The sequence below is a fragment of the Phalacrocorax aristotelis genome, chromosome 1 (genome assembly GCF_949628215.1).
Source record: "Phalacrocorax aristotelis chromosome 1, bGulAri2.1, whole genome shotgun sequence".
Taxonomy (NCBI): domain Eukaryota; kingdom Metazoa; phylum Chordata; class Aves; order Suliformes; family Phalacrocoracidae; genus Phalacrocorax; species Phalacrocorax aristotelis.
In genome coordinates this window covers 32,187,023-32,209,764 of record NC_134276.1, presented here as the reverse complement: position 1 = coordinate 32,209,764, position 22,742 = coordinate 32,187,023, and the positions used below count along the sequence as shown (strand labels likewise).

Here is a 22,742-nt window from a genome sequence, read left to right as displayed (position 1 = left end):
ATTAACACAGCGTAGCTCTGATTCAAAGTGCTGATGATAAGGAAAATTTGAGATGCAGAAATAGAAGACTTGAGGGAATGGTGAAAGGAAGGAGCCCCATGTAGTGCAATCACACAGCTAATTGCATGTGTATGTGTTTTATATGTATACATAAAAATAAATGCATATTATGACAGCAGCATTTGAAGTGTTGAGTTATTTTAAAGAAGTTTACATAATTCAGTGACATAACTGAGTTTACATAATTCGGGGTAGGGGGGATTAGTTTTTAGTTTTTAAAGAATTTGTTATATAAAGGTAATGTGTTTCTTGGTAGCTAAAACTACCTGTGCATCTACAGCATGGGAGAAGGTGAGGATATATGTTCCCTTTTTTCGCCCTTCATTGATTCCTATAATAAAGTGTGTATGTCGTCTTCATTTGCAGAACATTGAAACAAGACTAAAGATTTGTCTGCCTGAAGACTTGGGGTCTGCTCTGATGGATGGTGTAGTTCTCTGCCATTTAGTAAATCACGTTCGTCCTCGGTCTGTAGGAAGTATTCATGTACCTTCACCAGCAGTAGTAAGTTGAATGTTTCTTGTTACACTGGGGTGGGGGTAGGAATGTTTAAAAAATTACAGTTTTATTGCCAAATGGTATTTGGTTACATAAAACAGCTGGCTGTTCAGTGAATGTTCTTTTTTGTTAGGGGCAGTATTTACATTATTACAAATTCAAATGTTTGTTAATTTTTATCTATTATATATAAATAAGGTACGTGTTTTTATATATACACACACAAACATCTATAAGTAAATAAAATTTTATCCTGCCTTTCTATGATCTAGCAACAGATCAGATTTTTTTCATAATGGCCTCTTTGTTCAGTACACAATGAAATGTTATGATTTCAAGATTTTATTATAGAAAACCCTTTTTAAAAGAAAATTAGCCCCTTGTGTGTTGATTGAAGAAATATGAGGTTAACTTTAGCAGTCTGGCTTAGCAGGTGTTATGTAACTAAAGCATGTACAGCACTTATTATGATATTCTTCCTGTTGGGTTAAATGTAGAAATTATTCGTTTTACCTGCAGACAGAATGGAATAGAAACATGCATTGTAGTGGTTTAATATTGGCTTGCCAAACTGAAGGACCGAAGATGTCGGGACATAAACTCTTATGTAGTGTGTGTGCATTTTTTTGAAATTTAATTTTCTCAGTTTTTTCTCTGTTTATTTATGTCTTTTTCTTAGCCAGATCTTTGTTCCAGATTTCTCGTACTGGTCTCATTCTGAAGAGGTTTTATATGTTTTTAAGACTACCTGCCTTTTCTTTTTTTTTTTTCTTTTTTTGAACATACATATTGGTAAATATTTTCCATGTGCAGCCTGATACTCGATTCTGAGAATAGCTTGTGGATTTCAGAGTGAATCTATAATGAATCTATAATGAATCTATAAGAACTTTCAAGAAGGCAGATGTTAAGAAAAAGACATTTTCTCAGATGGTCTAGGGGAGTTTCGTTCTTTTACTGTTGCTTGGTTTTAAATTACCTCTGTCTTTGGTGAAAATATGATATTGCCAAAATTCACTGACTTGAATTTCTGGGGCAAAAACTTACGTTTTCTTGCTGAATTTTTTTTTTTTATTATTGAAAGATAAAAAATTTTTGGTGTTTCCTGTAACAGAAAACAAATACTTTAAATCCCTTTTCATTTTGTTTTAACTCTGTACTGATGATGTTCTCTTGCTTGAAATAACCTTCAAATTGCTTTAGCCTAGAAAATTAGTTCTTTAAAGTCACTGCTACTATATTGAATTCTTGATTTAAGTGGATATTCAGGAATTACCATTGTTTCACATACTGTGTTGAAAAAGTGAAATAGTGAGTTGTTGGAGGGGTTTTTTGTAACATCATATTTCTGTAACAGGTGAATAGTCCTGAGTGAGACAAATTATGGAAGTATTTGAAATTCTGCAGTAATAGGACATTTCCTCTTCTGGGATATTAAAATTGTGTATGGTTACTATACATTTGTGAGTGCATAAAATATTTAAGAAGTAAGAGCCTGTTAATTACAGTAAGTCTGTTCCCCAAAATATATGTTGAAATCCTTCATCAGCTTACTTGCTGTCCAGAAAAATCAATGTCTTCTATCACAAATCATCTAAAGAGGCTAGTTTTACAACCTCACAAGCTGGATATGAACAAGTAGAGATCTATATGTGCTGGTGACTTTAATAACTAAGTAAAAGGATGTGGCACCCACAACTCATGTATTCAGATTGTATTTGTAGGCATGATGTTTTTAGAGTGGTAGAAGAAAAAGTTGAGCAGAATTTTATGCATTGTTTTCAGGAGAAATAAAGAAATGGTGCATTGGTACAAGAATAATGCAATAGATCAATCTGTTGACTGAATGAATGTTATTGACTTCTTTTGCCATAAACTATTTTCTCTTGTTTTTACAGCCTAAACTTAGCATGGCCAAATGCAGGAGAAATGTGGAAAACTTTCTGGATGCATGTAGAAAACTGGGGATACCAGAGGTAATTTAATTAAGTCTGTCAGTTCTAGATAATCAAAAATGCAAAACACGTTAATCATGTTAAAAATGGAGGATAACTTCATGAACTACAGTTTTTCAGCCATAAAGACATATAATTTAAAAAATCGATTTAAATAATGTGAGTTAATACTACTTTAGTGCATTTAAATGGCTCATGTCATAGCACTTATGAATTGCAACTTTTGTCTTAAATCAGTAATTCAGTATTATCCCCAATGCCTTCTTATCTTTGCCATGGAAGATAAATAAGGAATATGGTAATTAGGTAATATGTAATATGTAATTAGGCAAAAGTTTGCTATTCTTTTTTCATTAAGCAGTATAACTCCATTTTTGCCTAGTGCTTTTAGAATAGGGGCTTCATTCTTTTTAATTATTGATTTTTCCTTTTTTCACAATAATAAGTAGTCTGTAATATGCATGGTAAAAGTTAATAATACACTTATGTCTTATACTGAAACACTTCTGCAGCAATGGGAAGAAACTGTGTGTTAAGTATGGAATGTACATATGAGTAAAGTTCTATAGCATAGATATAAGTGTTTCACAAGTTGGAAATAGGGAAATTGCAGTGCTTGGTGTTTTCTGTTTTTCATTTAAGAATGGCAGCATTCATCATGTCATTTATTGTCGTATTAATAACAAAAAATATATTTTTAACTAATGTAATGAATTCTGGAGTTTCATTGGGAGTATTTCAAAGACTCCCTTATGGTCTAGAAGTACCTGCTAAGAGAGAGTTATTTTCAAATACATGACCCTCAAAAGAAGGTAAAAGTGTTATACAAGGTCTTCTAATCTGAAAACATGAAAATTGTATGATGTATTTTCCCTACATTTTTGCCTACATATGACAATACAATTAAACCTGAGTTATTTTTAGTGTGTGTTTCAAGAATGCTGAAACAAAAGGATATTTGTGTGTGTCTCCCCCCCCACCCCCTTGGGGAGCAGGTGGCAATCAAAGATTTCACACTGGGAAAGAATTCCAGTTTGAATTCTTTAAATTTTGTCTGTATTTTAGCACTTGATTTGGAGGACAGCAAAAGTGACAGTTCATTTTTGCTCTTTGTAGGAATTTTGAGGGGGAGACTTGTATCTTACAACTCAAATGAGTGGTTCATCATAAATGTAATTTGAGAATTCAGTGTTATGGGCTGGGCCTCTAAGTTGTAATGGTTGATTTAGTTCTTTTAATTATGTAATTTAATATGTTAGAATGATTTCATATTAAAGGTAAAACTTCAGAGATTATAAAAATATCAGTACTGTGGGCTTGTAGACATGGAGTGTTTCTTAAGGTGCCCCAAAACTGATTGTCTCCTGATGCATCATAAATTATTCAGTGAATTAGAATACAAGTCAGGTTTTTCTATATATAGCCTGTTGGGAAAGAAAAGAAAAGAAAAGGTCAAGAGCTGTTTTCATTGTTGTAAAGAGATCTTACAGCAATGGAAATAAAACAAAAAGTTACAAAGTTCCTTGCAGTGCCATATTACAGATGGGTAAGCTAAGCTTTACTCCAAGTTTTTTTTTATTTTGAATTTCTGTAAATAAGCTTTCTGGAAAAATACCATTTTGTTTTATATGTATAGACATTTTTAATGTATTTATTACTCCTCCTCTTTAATGCTTCTATTCAAATTAGTGGAGAATTTCTTAGGAGTGGTTTTTTTATTTTGTTAACATATATTTGTTGCAGAGTTGCACGTTAAGCACAAGGCCAGATCATGCTGATCTGATTTATAAACTAACCATCCTTACGAATTTAAATAAGCGTTAACTTCTCTTGAGGGGAAAAACTGATTCACTTAAACATTAAATGAACAGCTTGCAATTGTAAATTTACAATAGATTTTAAGTACTCTGAGGATATTCTTTTTCATTAGCGGTTGGTAATTTGCAAATGTATGTGTCTGCTATATATTGTGAAAATCCATTGTGCTGCGGAACTAGGTGGTAGATGATAAACTTTGCTGCCTGTTGGAGGGAAGTGTATTAGGAACACAAAGTTGTATGATAGCAAGTATGAAAATTAAGTGTCCCAAGTTTTTAAAGAACTACAGATGGTGTGTTTAATGCTGCTTCGGGTTGATGAGTTGTACGTTTCCTAACTACCTCTGGACGAACCAGTTAAAGGAATGCACTGAATTATTTCCTTTTTTTAAAGCAAGCATCTTATGGGAAAGTGATAGGTTCCGCTTCTGGATCCTAATACCCATAGGTATTGGGCTTTTCTGTGATACTTATGTCCATGTTTAGTGCCTGAGAATTAACTTGAAGTTCTGCTGCATGGGGTCTTTTTAAGGATTTAAAACTGTCATAGTTTGTGTTGGCTTGTTTTCAGTTATTTACGGAATGGAATAGAGTACATGCTATTTCCTGAACTCCACAGGTTTAGAATAATATCCTGTCAAATCATGTAAAAGGAAAAGAAGAAAATAGCTAAGAATCACTGCGTTCTTCTGATGTGCGAGGTTTCTTACTTGTGTGGCTTTCAGCATTCAGTTCTTGGGTCAAAACTGCTTTCCCTGGAATGATCCCGGCAAACATCATCCAAGTGTAGAAAAATGCAATTGTCATCCATATCCAAATGTGCCATGAAAAGTATCAGGAGTTGGCATCTTGGCCAAAGAATCACAAATACAAAATTCAGGAACATGAGCATCTCTTTATAATCCCCTGGTATGTAGATGATTCTGAAAACCATTAACTGCCAGATGAGAATTTCAGTACAATGGGTGACGTGTTGAAATCACTTTCTGTTACTGGCTATATGATGCTTCTGATCAAATGCAGAAGGGATATTTTAAGCTTATGGTTCTGACCCTTTCATAATAAAGTAAATAGCAAGGCTGTTACTGCACCGGTAGGCTATCAAAAGTGTGAGAATTGTAGGACAATCAGCTTGTGTCCAGTTTTGCCACTGACTTTTCCTGTAAAGCCTTCTCAGAGATCTTTTGAAAATGATAATTTTTTGAGACAAAACAAAATTTTTGTTTGATGTGAGGAAGGTTTGGTGGCAGGTAAGCATCTGAAAGCCTGAAGATTCAGCAAATGTCTGCCGTGCCCCTCAGGAGGTATATGACAGAAAAGGTACAAACTTTGTCACTTAGAAAAGTACAAAAGACAACTTTATTTTACACTGTTAACTAAAAACTGTCCCATTGCCTAATCTCTTCCGTAACAGCGATAGAATGACAAATACTCCTACTTTTTGGCTGATACGGATTGAATAAGCAAGTGGCAGTAGATGTGTGGTAAGTAGGTGGTCCCTGTCCTACTGCATTTTTCAGAATGAGAATGATATGGAGTAGTTGGATGGTGCCATTCACTGGAGTAGGTGGTTAATGTCACGTGAACCTGCTATTGACACCACCTGTAATGCTTACTCGGTCCACCTATATTGCAGCCACCCTCTCACACTTTCTGGGTTTAAAAAATAAAGCTAATTTTTTCATTTTTCTCTTTGTGTGTAAGTGTGGCCTCCAAAGTGTCAAATGTACCTGTTCTAATGCAGTTTTACTCTTCTGAGTGACATCTCATCCCAGATGTATTAAAAATGATCAGAAGAGTCTGAATTATTATTACATGAGCATGTATGTAAAGTTACAGAAGTATTTTGGTTTTAGCTGCTCTTTCATAAAACCAGTAACAATATATGTAAATAAAGACAAAAATAGTCATATACATTTCTTCACCTTGGCAGTTGCTGCATTAGAATCAGTATTCATACTAGTAGCGAAGTAGACTTTCCCATTTTAACCTGCAAATCAATAACTTAAGCTTTAGCTTTCATTCTTGGTAGCTGTTATTCTTGGTAATCCATACTACAGAGCGTTTTTTCTTATGCACTTTCAGTAATGTTAAGAAATATTCCTATAAAAAGGAAAAAAACTGATTTGTGGTGGGCTGAATGATACTTTATTTCCAGTGAGATTTAGGCCAAAAGAAAGCTGTGAATGCAGTATGTTATTTGAAAGGCAAAAATTTCAAGTTTTGGTCTGTATTTCTTCTAGTTCTCAATTATGAACAAATACGGCATATCAGAAGTAGGACCTTCTAAGCATTTTGTCAAAAAGAATAATTTGGACAAGGGATTTTCAGTGTTTGTGAGCCAAAATGCAGAAGTTATCTTTTTACACAGACACAGATTATTTTTTATGGTCTGCAACTTACACTAATATAATATCTTAACAGTTTAGGCACTTGAGCATCTTTTGGTCCTTTATGGGGCCTCTTCAGTTCAGATAAATTAGGTAGAGTTATTTGCAAAAAAAAAGGAAAGATTTTCCTCACATACACAGACACATTGCCAACTTCATATAGCTTGAAAAAAGATAGACTTAAGTTATCATGATTAATACTAGAATGGTAATTTCTGGTGATAAAAGGTAGTGATAAAACGAAATCTTTCACAGACCGTTGTTACAGCAGATTTATCGAGCGTCTGTGTTCCAGCACGTCAGTAGTGGTGCAGCATGAGTTAGTGGGACAAGGTATTTCTCAGATGTGAGAGAGATTTCTGCCACATCTCTCAAATTTTCAGTCAGCTCCTTGGTGTACACATTCTGAACAGAAAGGAGTGTGATGGTAAGAAACGGCTTTTTGGGTCTCAAGTTACCATATAAAGTTTCAGATTACAAAAGGCATAGCTGTGTCCCTTCCTGTGACTTTCGAGTCCTGCAAATGGAAGCTATTAGTGCATCTCGCCTCCTCTGAAAACTATGTCCACTACGTTGCAACATCAGCCAGAGTTATTCTAAAAATCAGCATGATTTGTGTTAGTGTAGGAATTACTAATAAAGTAAAACAAACAGAAAAAAACCAAGAGGCTTTTGTATGCTAAAACTGGCAGAACAAAGTAAAAAGAAGCAACCAAGCTGAGAGTGTCAAGTGTTTTATCGGTCTGTTAGTTGCTCAACAGGTAATCATGTTTAATGCAAGGATATTTTCATTACCACTTATGCTTGTTTTTTGATCAATTCACATCATCAGTTACTTCTCCATAGTTTCATCATGAGACATCTATGAAGTTGCAGTAAATTTTATCAGGTATGACTCCTTACTCCACCCTTTCATTCTGGGCTCGGTAACGTACACTGTTTGGCCTACATGATGCAGTAAAGTGGTTCAGTATGCTGTCGTGGAGTACTGGAAGCATAATTCCGAGGGTCCTTTCGTTTGTGATTTGAATATAGTGCATATGCACTACAGACTTCATTCTTCAATGCACTTCTGCAAACTTACTCTTGACTTTTTTTACCAGAGTCGAAATTTGAAGAGGTTGGTTTATTGAAATGCTGTGTTTTCACAGTCACTGCAAGAGCATGTAGAATGAGGGGGGTTTGTGCACACAAACAGCTGGTTATGCTTTTCTTGTTCCAATTCTGTCTTACTGTGTTTATTCTGCGTGCATGATTTTGGTAACTGTGATTTAATCACGTAGCTTCATAGACATAACAACTTATAAATGTAATGATTAAGTATCTTTTTCGTCCTTACTAGTAATAATTTCAGTCTCCTAAATGAGAAGGGCAGTGCTCGCGATGGATGGGTGGGTGGTTGGTTGTCTTTGAGACTTTGGGAGAGGGTCATGTGCTTTTTCACTATTTCATGATGTCATGTTTGAGTTTGGTATTTTCATTTCACAGCATGTGTAAAATATGGTAACTTAAGTGGAAATACATTCACTGTTATTGAAAAGCTGTAATTTTTTTTTATCTAGAGTTACATTACAGCAGTTTAAAATACATACAATATAAACATTTTACTTCATAAGGTGTGAATGTAACACCAAATTATCCATCGTCACAGAACACAAATATAAGCAAAAAACGATCAGATGTTTCTCAGGCTTCCAGGTTTCACTGAATTTCACTAAAGCACAGCATGGTGGTTCCCATAGGAAGTCTCTCCTGCATGCGTTGGCTGTTTTTGTATACTTTGGCTTCTCCTGGGTACTGCTTAGTGTGTTCATCCCTGGTTAGCAAGTTCTTCAGACTCTGTAACAATTCAACCTATTTACCAGCTCTCATTCTCTAACTCTGAGATTACTTCCTTCTCTATTTGACCGCAGTAGGGACTGTTGGGCCGGGGAGTTGGACAAAAATTATGAAAAAGTCCTTGTTTTAAAGGTCTGTCAAATTTTTTATATAATTTTAGGTTCAAGTTAAATTTAAGTTAGATACTTATTTTTGGGATGTGTTTGCAACATAGAGTTAAATCTTGTATGCTATTTTAAAATTAATTCAGCATTTGCTGGGTTTATTGGTGTCTTTGGTAAAAATACAATATATTACATAATTCGTACTCATGAGTGAGTAGGTTTTTTGCCCTAAAAACAGTTTCTCTGGTAAGCAGCTTGTGAATGTAGATGTTCTTGAATGCAGTACTAGTCCTATCCCATTTTTAAAGAATATCAGCATGTTTTGTTCTGTCTGTGAGTTTACATCCTTTAGAAAAAGCCAAATAAAATCGCACTGAAGTTTATTATTGCACTAGAATTTTGAGTTGAAAAATTCTGAAAAATTACTGTAAAAATGACAGTGTTGTGCTAGGCAGGGTGGTTTTCCCCCTCTGTGTATCTAGTGGCCTAAGTAACAAAATTATAATTTTGCAGGTTTTAACTCCTGTTAAAGCTAGAATCAGGCATGGTAAGCAAAAAAGAAAAAGAAAAAAAAAAGTGTCACTTTTTTCTTTGTGTTTGAATAATAGTTCTGACTTCCAATGTCACGAGTCATTTTTCTGGATAGAAGGGCCTTTTAAATACTTCAAAGTTTAATTTATGGCCAACTAGGCCTTGAAACTTTGCGCTAACAGAGATCCAAACTCCCATGGCATCTTTTATTGGGTGCACTGTCAGTCTATTAAGCAAGTGAAACTGAAAAGCTTCTAAAGAAACAGTGTTCCTCTGAACCAGGGGATCTCTTTCCTACTTCCTACCAATTTATTCCATAAATATTCACCATCTTTGTTGATAGTTAAGGCCTCATTTTCAGTGTAAAATGGTATATCTTAGACTGCGTTTTTAAAGTACTAGTTGTTGCTTTGTTTGATTGCAATGGTAAATATTGTGTGTGCATATTCATACTTTCTTTTGTATAGGTAGTCTGGAGTAAATTGCTACATGAAGTCAATGATACTTTCCAAAAATGTGTGTGGGAATCTTAATCTGCTAATAACTTTTTAAATGCTACCTAAGGAATTCAGTGTCAAATTCTTCAGTTTAGAAACTTTATTAAAATTAAGTATAGTTAGTGCTACACTTACTTTTTCGGTTTCCATCCCAGGGTATCATTTAAGATGATATTTGAATACCAAGTTTTAGATTATTTATTATGTTAGAGAATTTTGCATCCTTCTAACAATTTCTCTAAGTACTTTTTCTTGAGACTTCATGTTGCTGCTGCTTGTGCCTTTAACAGCTTTCTAACCCACTGTTTGCTATTTTATAAGTTAGATTTTACAGCTGGTTCCAATTAAGCATTTGGGTAAGGCCCAGACGGACAAAGGTGTGCAGATCTCGTTGGAATGAGTGGATCCACACGCACCTTCTCACCCTTGTGAATCTGGGCATAATTTTGGGAGGATTTGGAGGCCTGAGCTCTTCTGTCTCAATGTTCTGATATTATATGATAGCTTCAGTATTTAAAGGAAATAAAAGAAAGCTGGGTGTCTAGTGACTAAGGCAATACTAGGAAGAAACTATTCCTACATGTTTATGCTAGAATACTGTGATATTTTATCAATATCTTTCTATTTTTGTATTTTTAATTTTATGCACTGTTTTTTTCTGTTCTAATGGCTGCCCTTCGGGATAGGCTGACCTCTGCTCTCCGTATGACATCCTGCAGTCGGATATTCGTCACATTCGAAAGACTGTTGACTCTCTGCTCGCCCTCGGGGAGAAAACCCCACAATCAACTTCTACCTTTCGCTCCTGGGATCTAATAGGCTTTTGTCTTTTCCACATACTTTTTATAGTCTTGATGTATATAACTTATCACTGGAATGTGCTAACAGCATAACCTGTTCGCATGTGCACACAAACTTTCTGCTTTGTCTCTGACAAATTACAGGTACTTAATTTCCTTCCTTTGTCTTACAAAATTCTCCCTTCCCTTGCTTCCCTTCCTTGTAATATCTTTATTAATCTCTTGAAATAGGGGAGAGGGGGAGTAGCATCTTGAAGGCAAGTCCCATCTCTTTTCCCCCCTCCAGGTCTAGTTTAAGAACTTACGTATCTCTTTATTTATAGTTTGTTTTCTTTTATGTTGCCTAGACTACACACTAACTGTGTTAAAGCAGCGAAGCTACTCTTATCCCACTTTTGGGTAGGCTAGATGTGTATGACAAACTAAACAGAACTGAGCCTCTTACTTTTTGTGAAAATCCAAGAGCGCTGCAGATACTGAGGCAACCGAGGTAGCACTTCAACAGATTAAAGTATTTTCTGAGTTGATGCCAATTATCTCAGCATACATTGTGTTAAGAGCACTTACAGAACTCTCTCAAATTATTGTTATTTTTTAATCCTTTAGATTAACAAGAGTACTGTAACTTTAAAGATTGTTGGTCATCTCTGCTGTTCCAATTAAATTCTGTACTGGAATAGTTATGTTTTCCCACTTATATTTTGTTTTCCTCCAGATTCCATAGAATAATCTTTTTCTTCTGTCACACAAAGCAGCACTGAACTGCTTTTAAACACTTGCTAAGTTTCACCCCGAAGATGACTGTAAATTAGTAGTGGGTATGAGCAACCCATAATACACCAGGGACTTTAGAATGTTCAGGATGAAGATCACGGAGTACAGTGTGATACGATAAGATAGCGTGAGAATAAGCTGTTAAGATTCCTGTATCTGCCATTCTTATGTGTGACGTCAAGCAAGTCACGTCACTATCTTGTCTCTGTTTCATCACCTGTGAAAATACAGGTAATGTTTGTTTGTTTATGTAACAAATGTAACAAAGACAACGTAGCTAGGAGAATAGATCATGTAGGAAGGCTTTAGATTTTCCATCCTAGGAGGTTTTAAAGAATAGGTTAGACAAACATTAGCCAGGAGGTGTTTTGGTATGTTTGAACTCTGCCTATGGCTAGAGTGCTGGACTGCTGACCACCATTTCCCTTCCGGTTCTGTGTTCTGTTCATCTATTATAAAACTTTAATAAGGCAAATTTTTTTTGTTTATTCCTTGTCAACATGAAATATAAAAATGAAAATTGATTGAAAAAATATACAGCCTCAACTATAAGCCTATACTGATGTTGCAATATTGGCCTAGATGCTGTTGACTAAATTTGTAATTTAGTCTCAGGCTAGCTAAGCAAAGGACCTCGATTTCATGGCTGTGAAATAAATATATTCATTTCTCACTGCCCAGTATGTAAAAAAAATTACCCATAGAATTTTAGAGGATAACTAGCATAAGAACTTGTATGTTACTGATTATTCTGGCAATATGGTTATGATCTAGTGCTACACTATAAATATCCCCATTCCATAGATATTTATAAGATTTTATTTAAAAACTTCTAAATGCAGTTCTATTCCTGGTTTCTGTGCCTTAAATATATACATACATATATAAAAAGGATGAAACGTATTATTAGAGAAGTATTTTAAGAGGGAAAAATTAATTTCAGATTATAAATAAATCCCATTTTTTTAAAGGGTTTGGTGTCTAGCAGCTCCCAGTGCATACATACAACTCTATTGTAAAGAATGTCTTCTGTGACCAGGCATGAGTTCAGTGAGTGCTTCTAGTGTTTCTTGAGGAAACGGTACTAGTTATTTGAGTGCGTAGCTATGAAGTTGTGCCCTCATCCTGCACAGGCCGTCTCTTAGCTGTGCCTAGTTTCAGTGATTATAGCAGTGGACACTGGCTTACTCAGGGTCAGAGCTTGATGTTTAAGCTTCCACTTTCAGCAGATCTTTGTCATGATTTTGGTTGTCTTGTTGAAACAATGTTGCTTTTCCAGTGAACCTGGGAAAGTGACATAAAGCTTGAATCAGTTCAGAATCCATTAGTTCTATGATTCTTTATAATCCATTGTTGGTATCTGAGACAAAAGTGATGTCTTCTCTAGGGCTGGGATTTTACTCCCGCTCCCATAAGTGGTGAACAGGTCTGTCAATGCTTTGTGTTGTGCACTCCTTATGTAGTACCGATCTACATGTATGAGTATATTTTAACATTCTTTGCAGTTAGAAAATCAGGTGGTGAAGGTTGTTACTACCATGCTATAGTACATATCTGTCTCATTGTCTAATATTATGTCTGATTATCCACTGTATCCCATAGCTCTGGGAGGGAGATAAGAGAAGGAGCAGATCAGTTTTGCATTTCCAGTGTGCAGAAATGGAAGTTCATGTCTTCAGTGTTTTTGAGTGTTTTATCAGACTAGACACTGGGTTAGAAACTGAATGACTGTTGTGCCCACGTAGACCAACTGAACATACCCCAGTCATAATGACACTTAACTCTTAAACTTGTCCAAAGTTTTAGCTTTACATATGCTTACCATGCAGAGTTGTCTTTTAGTTAGAGTATATTTTCTCATTATTCTCAACTATGACAAGATACAGTAACTAAAGTATAACATTACAAGCACTTTCTTGAGGTTACAGAGTTGAAGCCATCTTGAACAAGACTGAGAAAAACGAACATACTTGCTTTATGACAAGCACAGCCTTATTACCATACATGAAGCTTATCCGGTTTTGTATTTTTTCAGGTTGTTATTGATAACACTTCCAAATATACATAAATCTTACAGGGAAAGAAACAGTAAAATATGCCCTTACATTTCTCTGTGAATATAGTAATGTTTCTCAAAATGTATTTCAAACATAATGCAAAAAAGAAAAATACTTGTCTTCCCACCCCTGAAGCCAATAATTCTCCCACTAAATGGGGAGGTGGAAACTTAAAACATATACATAGCTCCTTAATCTGCTGTAATGGGTCCTTTGCTAAATTCAGAGTCCTGTTCCTGTGCTGCAGTTCCTGTTGCTTTAGTAATTGGGAAACTAACATTTCAACTGACTGGTGGTTCTTCACCTTTGAGGAGGTCCCAGCATTGAGACATTCAGTTATTATTTAGTGCTCCCAGCTGGTCACATGATTAAGTTGACAACCTTGGCTTTAAGAACAACATACATTGTAGTTCACCCACATATTCATTGATAGCATGATTTATATTTGCTCTCCCACTTCTTTCCCCATTCGTTTTTTTTCCCATTGCAGTTGTCATGAGAGATTTGCAAACTCTGCTTTCTTTATAAATAGGTCTACTCCAGTCTGTACTGTGCCTATCATATTGATTTCTCTTTTATCCTGTGGAGGTCATCTCATCCATACTGCAATAAAGTAATAAATATAAATTGTAGTGGATATACCTGCAGGTAAAATGTGTTTGCACTGGATTACCAGTGGCATTTTGATGTGAGGATCTGGCTTGCTTTTGCCTTGAGCCAGAAAACCGATAACTATTTCCAAGTGCAGTATAGTAGTCCTTCAAATGCCTCTTTCTTGTATATTAACAAGCTTTTAGAGCTGAAAGTTGTATATGGATCCCATTGTGTTCCTAATAAGTTTTCTGAAAGGTACACTTAATGTGAATGGGTATTGAATTAGACCTGAGCAAAGATTCAGTCCACTTCCAGTTTTCTAATCCATATATATTAATAAGTTTCCAAATTATTGCCACACAGTTGTTTTTCACAAAAAGAAGTATTCTCAGCATTTTACTTCTGTTACAAAAAAAATGAAAGCAGTCATATGCAGATTTAGAAAAAAACAGTAGAGCAGGTTTTGTGAACCTTTGCCATTTCCTTCATTTCTAGCCCATACGCTGCGTTATGCAGAAAGAACAGTATAAAAGTAGTTCAAGGTAATGACCCATTCTGCTTTGACGCTACAAAACGTTCTTGTACATTCACTTTTGGAATTTAATATATTAGCTTATGGTATAATTGATATTTCCTCTGTAAGTGTCCATTTTCTGTTACTGTTTCATGTGTGTCTGTCTTTATTATGTTTTTTGTTCCTTTCAGTTTTAGGTCACATGTTTTCTTAGCATGTTAGAATGAAACTGTGAGGCATTTTGGCAAAATATATGGTCTGCTTTTAAAATTTTATGGATCGAGGCCAGAATTTGTAAAAGGGTCCGATGCCTACTATCTACAAATACAGTTTGGGAAATATTTGCAATTTATTACATGTTCAGAAGATGCACATATTTAGACATCCAACTGGTTATGACTCCAAATACAGAATTACAGCTGCAGTATTGAAGGTCTGGTTTGGTGGGTTTTGTGGTTGTTTTTTTTTTTTTTCTTTGTCAAATCCAGTCAAAAGTGTATACTTTACAAAACATACTAATCTTTCCATTGGAAATTAAAAGGAACAAAATGGTGAAATATACCTATAGCCTGAAGTACTGTGCTTTTGTTATCTTCTGCTCTTTTCTTTTGTACTTCAAATGGTAACTTCAGGGTATTTGGACACATACAGACGGCAACAGTAATAGTGGATAAGGAAAATATATATAAGAAGACATAATTTCAGATTCTCTTAGATACTTGAAAAAGTAAATATTTGCTGTAGTTTTTTCATCTCTTTAGAAAGAAAACTTGACCTAACAAAATTTCAAGATTTTGCATATTTGACATGTTTGCTTAAATATAAGGCCCTGATGTTTCTTATAGTGACTTTCCATTTCAGAGTATTTGGCTCCAAACATTAAATGATGGGCATTACATGGACTTTTAAATTTGTCCTTGGAGAAACGACATATTCCAGCATTTCATTGTTCTATGACTATTTTGGTTTTTCCCTGTAGCTCTAAAATCTTGTATTCTACAACTACAAGAAAGAAAGAAAGAAAGGCTCTTGCCAAATTGTAGAATTCCATTTTCCTGTATTTTCACTAACAGATACAGTTGGGTCCTGCTGTTACCATGATGCGGTCATTTCACTACTTGCCCATATGATATAATGGCAGCAATTACTTTTTTGATAACTGCTAACTGTAGCTGACTTGCCAGGCTGCTTGTCCCAGCATAAACCAGTTCAAACAGTTGTCATTACTTTGAAGTCATATGATGCCAAAGAAAACAGCAGTGTATGTGTAGCGTGTCACGTATCCGTGTGGGAGCAGTGTCCTTGTGTGTTCCTGGTTTTCTCCTACACTGTCGAAATCAGCCATTTTGTTCCAGGATTAGAAACTCGCTCTGGCAAGCACATGCACGTGTGTAAGTTTGTGGGTACACCTGTTGTACTGTCTTTCTGTGTTGCTTTGTGACTCAGTCTCCTGGCTGTTGCCTCCTTTTTGTGCTCCCGCCCTCACCCCCCATCAAAAGGAGTTTGTTCTTTTGCTTCATGATGAGTTTGGAAACATCTTTATCCATTCAGAATGGCTGTGTGTCTGTAAAGTGGTTTGCTTGCAACAAGTTACTCTTGTATTCTTACATGTATACTCATGTATTGTGTTCTTAGGGAGAAAAGATACATTCAAAATTCAGACCGTAATTTCTGTAGTCGAGAAGAGAGATATTCATGGTGCTATGAGTGGAGTGGCAGCCCTTCCCTCCACAATTGTTTCTAAAGATTTTTAGACTGGTCCTGAGAATTAGTAGCCAGTTCTTCTGTCTGGCTTTCTGGGTCTTGCTCAGTGACGGTTTCAACAGGGGTATTCTTAGACAGGGTTTGATACTAATATAAAAGGGACAGAAGTCTCATCAAAGGCGGGAAGAAGTGGGTAAGGTTTAGTCTCAGAGTCACAGGTGAGTTGTCCTCTTGGTCAGTCGGGCATATTGTCTCTAAAGGGCAGGATTTAAGAAAAGTTTTGAAACCCTCATGGCTTGCAGCTTCACAGCTCTTCTGTCAGTGGTTTCCAGAGAGCGGTTGTAGTGGGTTAGAGAGTGAGAAAGAGAGCATGGAAAATGGACTGTGCTGCTGGGACAGTGGCTGAACATAAGGACTGCGACACCTGGGATCTCGGCCCAAGCTAACTGCTGTTACGCAGGAAGCCGAGTTGATTATCAGTGTGCTCTGGATTCCATCCTTGGCAGGATTTGATTTTTCTTACTCTGAGAAGAGTTAAGTATATTACTCTAAAGCTGTGAGTTGAAAAGTATGTGAGGCAGGGTTGATGAAATCCATTTACAAAGCCTTGAAGTTAGTGATTAGGGCTTAGATAAGAGAATTGATTTGTGACACATTAAGATGAAGTTTGTCTTTTTTAGGAGATGATGTAGGACTCATTGTCAGTTTTGGGAAGCTCCTCATAGCCACGTGTTTAACTGCAGAATTATAAAATGTTAACAGAGTTCCACCTTCTGCTTAGTAAAGGAAGGCTGTCAATTGTGTATGTTTCAAGTGCTAATGAAGAATGATGTATGATATTAAAAAGTAACGTGCTGTGAAACCTCTCACTCCTAGAGCACAGCTGTACAATCCTATTTTTATAGACCTTCTTAAACAGCTTTAGTTATTTGAGTATGCACCTTGTAAATACAGCAGAGGTTGCTTTATACAACCTGGATTACTATACTGTATTTAAAAGGATTAGATAATGCATTGTCTGTAAAAGGAGAAAAATTATATTTGGAGGGGGTTTTATATGAAATGGAGCATGCACTCCTTTATGCCTTCAGTGAAAATGTGCTTATAAACAATTGCAAAATCCCTAGCCAGAAGGGATGACAGAATAGCTCTCTGAGTGCTATAAGGCGCCACAGAAACGGTAAGTTTAGTTTTTCAAAAGGAAACATCCTTAACTGTGGCTTTTTCAGCAAATTTGGCTTCAATAGACTAAATTTAGAATACTCTCAAACATAAATATCAAGCAAGGTAGGTTTTTTGGGGCAGGGTTGTTGGATTCAATCCCTACCTATCTGTCAGCCTTGTAACACTAATCACTTGGGTTTCAGATATGGGATTCAGCAGGCATTACTATTTAATGCCTTTTGTCTAGCATGGAAGGTTAATGAAAAACTGGCACGTTATGGGCCACCAAATCCACGAAACAAGAGCCTAATGTGCAAGAGCACTGGAAAGTAGTAGAAGAGAGTGGAGGGAATAACATTTCACTTTAGATGTTCTGATTTGCATTCTCAATAAATTAGTATAATTTTTTTAAAATTGCTGGAATCAGAATATTGTAGATCTTCATATGAACCACGTCCCAAGACATCAGATTGGCAAAGTATTTTTTTGAAGTAGAAATATTTTTGTGGGTTTTTTTTCCCTTTTATTTGATATCACTATCTCTACATTCTTTTGTAGCTAAGGCAGTGTTAATCAGGTATCAGTTTAGGAGTTTACATCCTAAAATACATATTTCTCTGGAAAAGACACTTTTTTTCCAGAGGAATAAAAGTTGGTGAGAGCCACCTCTGACAGCTTGCAGGTCAATACCTCAGTCAGAAGAACGAACAAGAATGAACTGCAGAACCCAGTGTCTTAATTTAAATGACCAATTTAGGGTAGGTTTGGAGTGGAAATCTGGGTGATGAACTGGAACGGCTGCAAGACAGGGATATTCCTTTGTGCTGACTGGGCAAATAGCTCCAGCAGAGAGGGGCAGGGTAGCGGGCAGGGGTGGGAGGCAGCTGCCGCAGCTGTTCAGCCAATGTGAATCAGAATCCACAAACCGAGTAGAAGTGGAAACCCAGCGTTAGCAGACCGCCAGAACGTTGCAGCATCTTCCATGTGGTGAAACGTGTGTTGTCCATCTCTTACAGCCCTGCTCAGCCAAGCTCCTTGAAAATCATCTGTTTGAAATTGTTTCTTGGATCTGTGTGTGCAGAAGGAACCCACAGTATTCGTTTGGTGTTCTGGGCTATATCCATGAACCTTAAAAAAAATAATTACAAATTAAGTTTAAAAAAATCTTTTAAGCATAAAATAATAACTATTAAAATATCCAAAGTAGTAAATGTAAAATGTAAACGTAAATATAGATAAATTACAGTTGTCAGTAGCAGATGCCATGATGGTGAATAAAGTTTGGCTCTCACTTTTTAGGTTCACTTTTTAGTAGTTAATTGGTAAGTTTTGCAGTTTTTCTCTCATTGAGGCTGGAGTGGGGTGTGAGGAACTTCACCAAAAATTGAAACAAGCGAAGCGTTGGTTGTGCATAAAGGAAATACTCCTGAACAAAAGAAAGTCAGAAACATCAGAAGTGGAGTAGCTGTTTAATGCTGGTGCTGTGCTGATGGAGCGGTGGCCCACTGCAGATTCCCTGAGCAAAGACTGGACAACCGTGGAAGCCAATAAAAGCAATTAGACATCGGTGCATAACATGATAAAAACTGTGTGAATTGTTCTTGTACAGTTCCAGTTCCATCATCCTGGATTTTTATTTTTAGTTTTAGTTTTAAGGGCTTATAGGGGTCAGGGAAGGGACTAGAGCTGAACAGAATGTGTCATGAGAAGAGAGAGGTTGAAGAGATTAGTGATGTTTAAATTGAGATAAAATCAACGTGTACATGAGGACGTGTGACATAGGCCCATGAATTGCATAAAGATAAAATAAGAGACCCTTAACTGACATTAGAGAAGCAAGAATAATATTCAGTAGAAGACAGGCAATTAATTAAAATATAATCTCAAATGCATCGCCAGTTTTAGAAGCTAAAAGTTGAGTGAACAGCTAAAAGATTCAATACTGAGAATATCAAAACACCCACCCCTCTCCTTCAAAAAATAAATCAGTATCTTGTGTCTGCTGGTGGTCACATACGGATGCTTGGGGAAGGAACAGAAGGTTACATCATAGATGGTGCCTTTTCAAACGTAAACCAATCTGATGTGCGCAATTTAAGGACTTCATGAGCCAGACACTGTATCCGTGTGTTTGTGTTTAATAGTGTCGTTCGGGGTTTTTCTTTCTATCTGTATATTTTTGTCATCCCACTTACACTTTTGGCTTCCATGTTGTGCCAGTAAGTCTCACAGCTGTAATTACGGTTTATGTGATGTAGTGTGGCCTTTCCATTTATTTTTTAGAAACCTGCTGCCTGATTTCTTAATTCCTTGGGTTTCATTAACACAATTGCCCAGTTACATTAAGAAAAACTTCTTTTTGAAGAGAGGGCCAATCGTGACACAAGGCTGCCTCTCTATGCAAGGCTTTCTGTAATTATTCACTGGGGGGTTTCTTGTTACCTGTAGGAAATACAGTATTTACTGTTTGACTTTCTTCTGGTGTAACAGCCGCTGTGGACAGAGAGTAGGTTTCAGCCTGGCCACGATTGCTGTGTCCTTAACGGTGAATAAAGTTGATTCCTGGATATGTCAAACTAAGCTGCTAATTACTCAGAACGAAACACTTTGCCCACTCAACGCACGACACGACACGCACTTTTCTGTCAATGCTAATGGGTGGCTTTCAAGGGGCGTGTCCTGGGACCAAGACCTGCCTGTCTAGAGCTCAGTGGTAGGACCTTTTTTGACTGACAAAACCAGCCTTCTGTCCCCAAACTCACTCCCATGTAATAACAGGCAAATGCCATGTTATCTCACTTTGTAGGTGAAAATTCAGCGCGTACTTGCTGGCCCTCGCTCTTAGCTAAGATGTTTATGTACTGTAAAGACCACAGAACAGGTTGGTTTCTGAGGCCCAGAGTATTAACAGATCTGTCACTAATTCATAGGTGTAACGAGAGCAAAATCAGAGACACTCTGTCAAAATCACAGGCAGTTTTTTAATTCAGAGTAGGAAACGGTTCCTTCATGTTGGGCATTGTGTTCCAACCGTGTTCATGTAAAGCAAAGAATTGCAGTGAGTATTGAATATTCTAATCTTTACTCCTTTGTCTGTCTTTTTCTAGGAGAAGCTCTGCCTACCACATCACATCCTAGAAGAAAAGGGCTTGGTAAAAGTGAGCATAACAGTTCAAGCATTGCTAGATGTAACCACAGTGAAACAAGCTTTATTCACATGAAACTACTCTCTCTGCTGTTACCAGCTCCACTGTGCCATCAAAGAATCAAAATACTGCCCGTCTTTTCAAACTGCATTGGAAAAAAACCCCAGTGCTCTGAGAGCATTCTTATACTTCTGATTTTAAAATCATCTTTCAGGCTGTACAGCTGCGTCGAACTACAAACCACACACTAACCAGAAACATTTTATAGAGCAAATTGGGGCTTCACTGCTTTTATAGCTCACTTTGTACAGTACTTGCTAAAACAGCCACCTTTCTGCCACTTAAAAACGTGTGGAGCACACAGCTGTCTTGCAGCAAGATACCTTCGTATGATTAAACTAAGAATCATTGTAATCATTTGGCGGGGGGGAGGGGCGGGAGAGTAAATCAGACTTCTGCCACGTTAGGTTCTTCTGCAGTTGCTTCAGGCTATTGCCTTTTAAAAAATATCCTGACATAAAATATTTATATATTATTTATTAGTGAGTTGTTATTCATCCTTTGGATGCAAAATGTAAATTAGGAAACTGTATTTTATTACTGCTTTTTTGTGGTTAAACACTTTATTTTAATATAAATATTTAGTTATTTTCTATTCTACTTGGTGTGCAGTAGCTCTAGATCTCTGTAAATTGTATTTTCTGATACATATGATAAAAAGCAAACAAAATAGGTGCTTTTACTAAAACAACAGCTAGCTGGAATGGCATTCCTTAATTCTTGAATTTGTAGAACATTGGTAAAAATCTGTCTGCATTCCATTGGGTTTCCTACATTCCAGTAGCACTTTTCCCCCCCACTAGATTAAATTGGCCAAAACTGAGAGCACACCCGATTTATTTGTATATAGATGTTTAAAAAAAAAAAAAAGGAAAGATGTAAACTTGAAAAATAAATGTGAACAGATATTTTTGATTGCTTATTTTACTATGCACAAGACATTTAACTTTTGCCACAACGACATGAGTGATGTGCATTAGGATCGTGTGTCTTGAAATATAATTTTGCACTGCGACTTGGTTTCTTTTAACGACTGCAGCACTACAGAACAAATAACAAAAAATAGCACAAGAATATTAGCGAGAAGATTTACCAGGTAGCCAAAAAATTTTTGTTTTCTTCAGTGATTCCTTTGAGAGGAGATAAAATTATTAAAATTGCCGAAGGCAGTCTCAGAGACTTGATCTTCCAGCTACAACCTGCTGGCCACAGGGCTTCTCCTTAGAGCCTCCATCGTTTTCCTGCAGGCTGAAGCCCCGTGTTCCGTAGCGAATGTTTGCAGGGTCAGACCTCCGATCCCGCATGGGCAATAGGAAATCAGGTGGTGGTCCTCACCGCTACTTGAAATTTTTTTTTTTTAAAAAAGCATAGTTTATTATTAAAATATCACAGGTTTTAGATCAAAAAGTTCCAGCGCAGCGATTCTCACAGTATCTGGAACATCTGTTTTTTCTTTCACGCGAGAAGCGAGCGATGTAACTTCGGCAGGCCGGCCGGGAAAGCTGCACGTGGCGTAAAGGGGAGCTGTTGGGGTCAGGGGTGCACGCAAGCAGGTAGTTCACAATGCATGATGACGGAAAAAGAGGCGATGTGGTGGGAGGACTAAATACTGACGCAGGAAAATGCGGGGAGGGCTATTGTATAAAGACTTTTTGGAAGAAGGATGCATACTTGTCGCTACTACGTATCGAGGCAAAGTTAGACGCATGTTCACAGACACTGCATTTAAAACCACCGAATTCCAGTAGCGGGTTTTTAAATCGTTAATACAATATTTGAACGCAGGCTACACCCTTTAATGCCACAAACTGCCAGCACGCTGGCACGTATTGACAGCCACGTGTTAGGAGGAGGAAAGTGGGCTGGCAGCCAGGGACACGTAGGTTATGCAGGGAACATCCAGCCACTTCAGCCTCAGCAAAAGCGTTTCTTTTATAGGGGGAACATTGACTTAAATTGCAGTTTGGATTGGCAGCTAGCATATTGTTTCCTATAAAACGTACTGTGCACTTTAACACTAAATTAAAATGTATTTTAATATTTTACAGACCTGCACAAATATCTGTTTTGTCAAAACAAGCACGAACAATGTAAAGAAAATAAGTTTTCGAGTCAGAGTTTATCAAATTTTAAAAGCATTCAAAGGTGGAGTATAAAAATAGGAATATTGATTTCTGCATCTCGAGGGATAAAATGCAGGTTTCCTGGGTATTTTTCTACAATGTATATATGGCAACA

At 36.7% G+C, this 22,742-nt stretch overlaps 1 protein-coding gene across 5 annotated transcripts in view; it reads left to right on the top strand.

Annotated features, from left to right (window-relative positions):
• Positions 1-21,551, top strand: part of LRCH1 (leucine rich repeats and calponin homology domain containing 1) — a 138,850-nt gene extending 117,299 nt beyond the window's left edge. For 3 of the 5 annotated variants that reach the window (XM_075087023.1, XM_075086995.1, XM_075087027.1), the window contains 4 exons: positions 427-564; positions 2,457-2,534; positions 10,378-10,635; positions 20,406-20,487. In XM_075087023.1, coding sequence (XP_074943124.1) covers positions 427-564; positions 2,457-2,534; positions 10,378-10,584 — 423 coding nt within the window. In that variant the 3' untranslated portion in view covers positions 10,585-10,635; positions 20,406-20,487. Of the gene's footprint in view, positions 1-426; positions 565-2,456; positions 2,535-10,377; positions 10,636-20,405 lie in introns of all 5 variants that reach the window. The other 2 variants (XM_075087014.1, XM_075087004.1) reach the window with 1 other exon arrangement.
• The last annotated feature ends 1,191 nt before the right edge of the window (positions 21,552-22,742 follow it).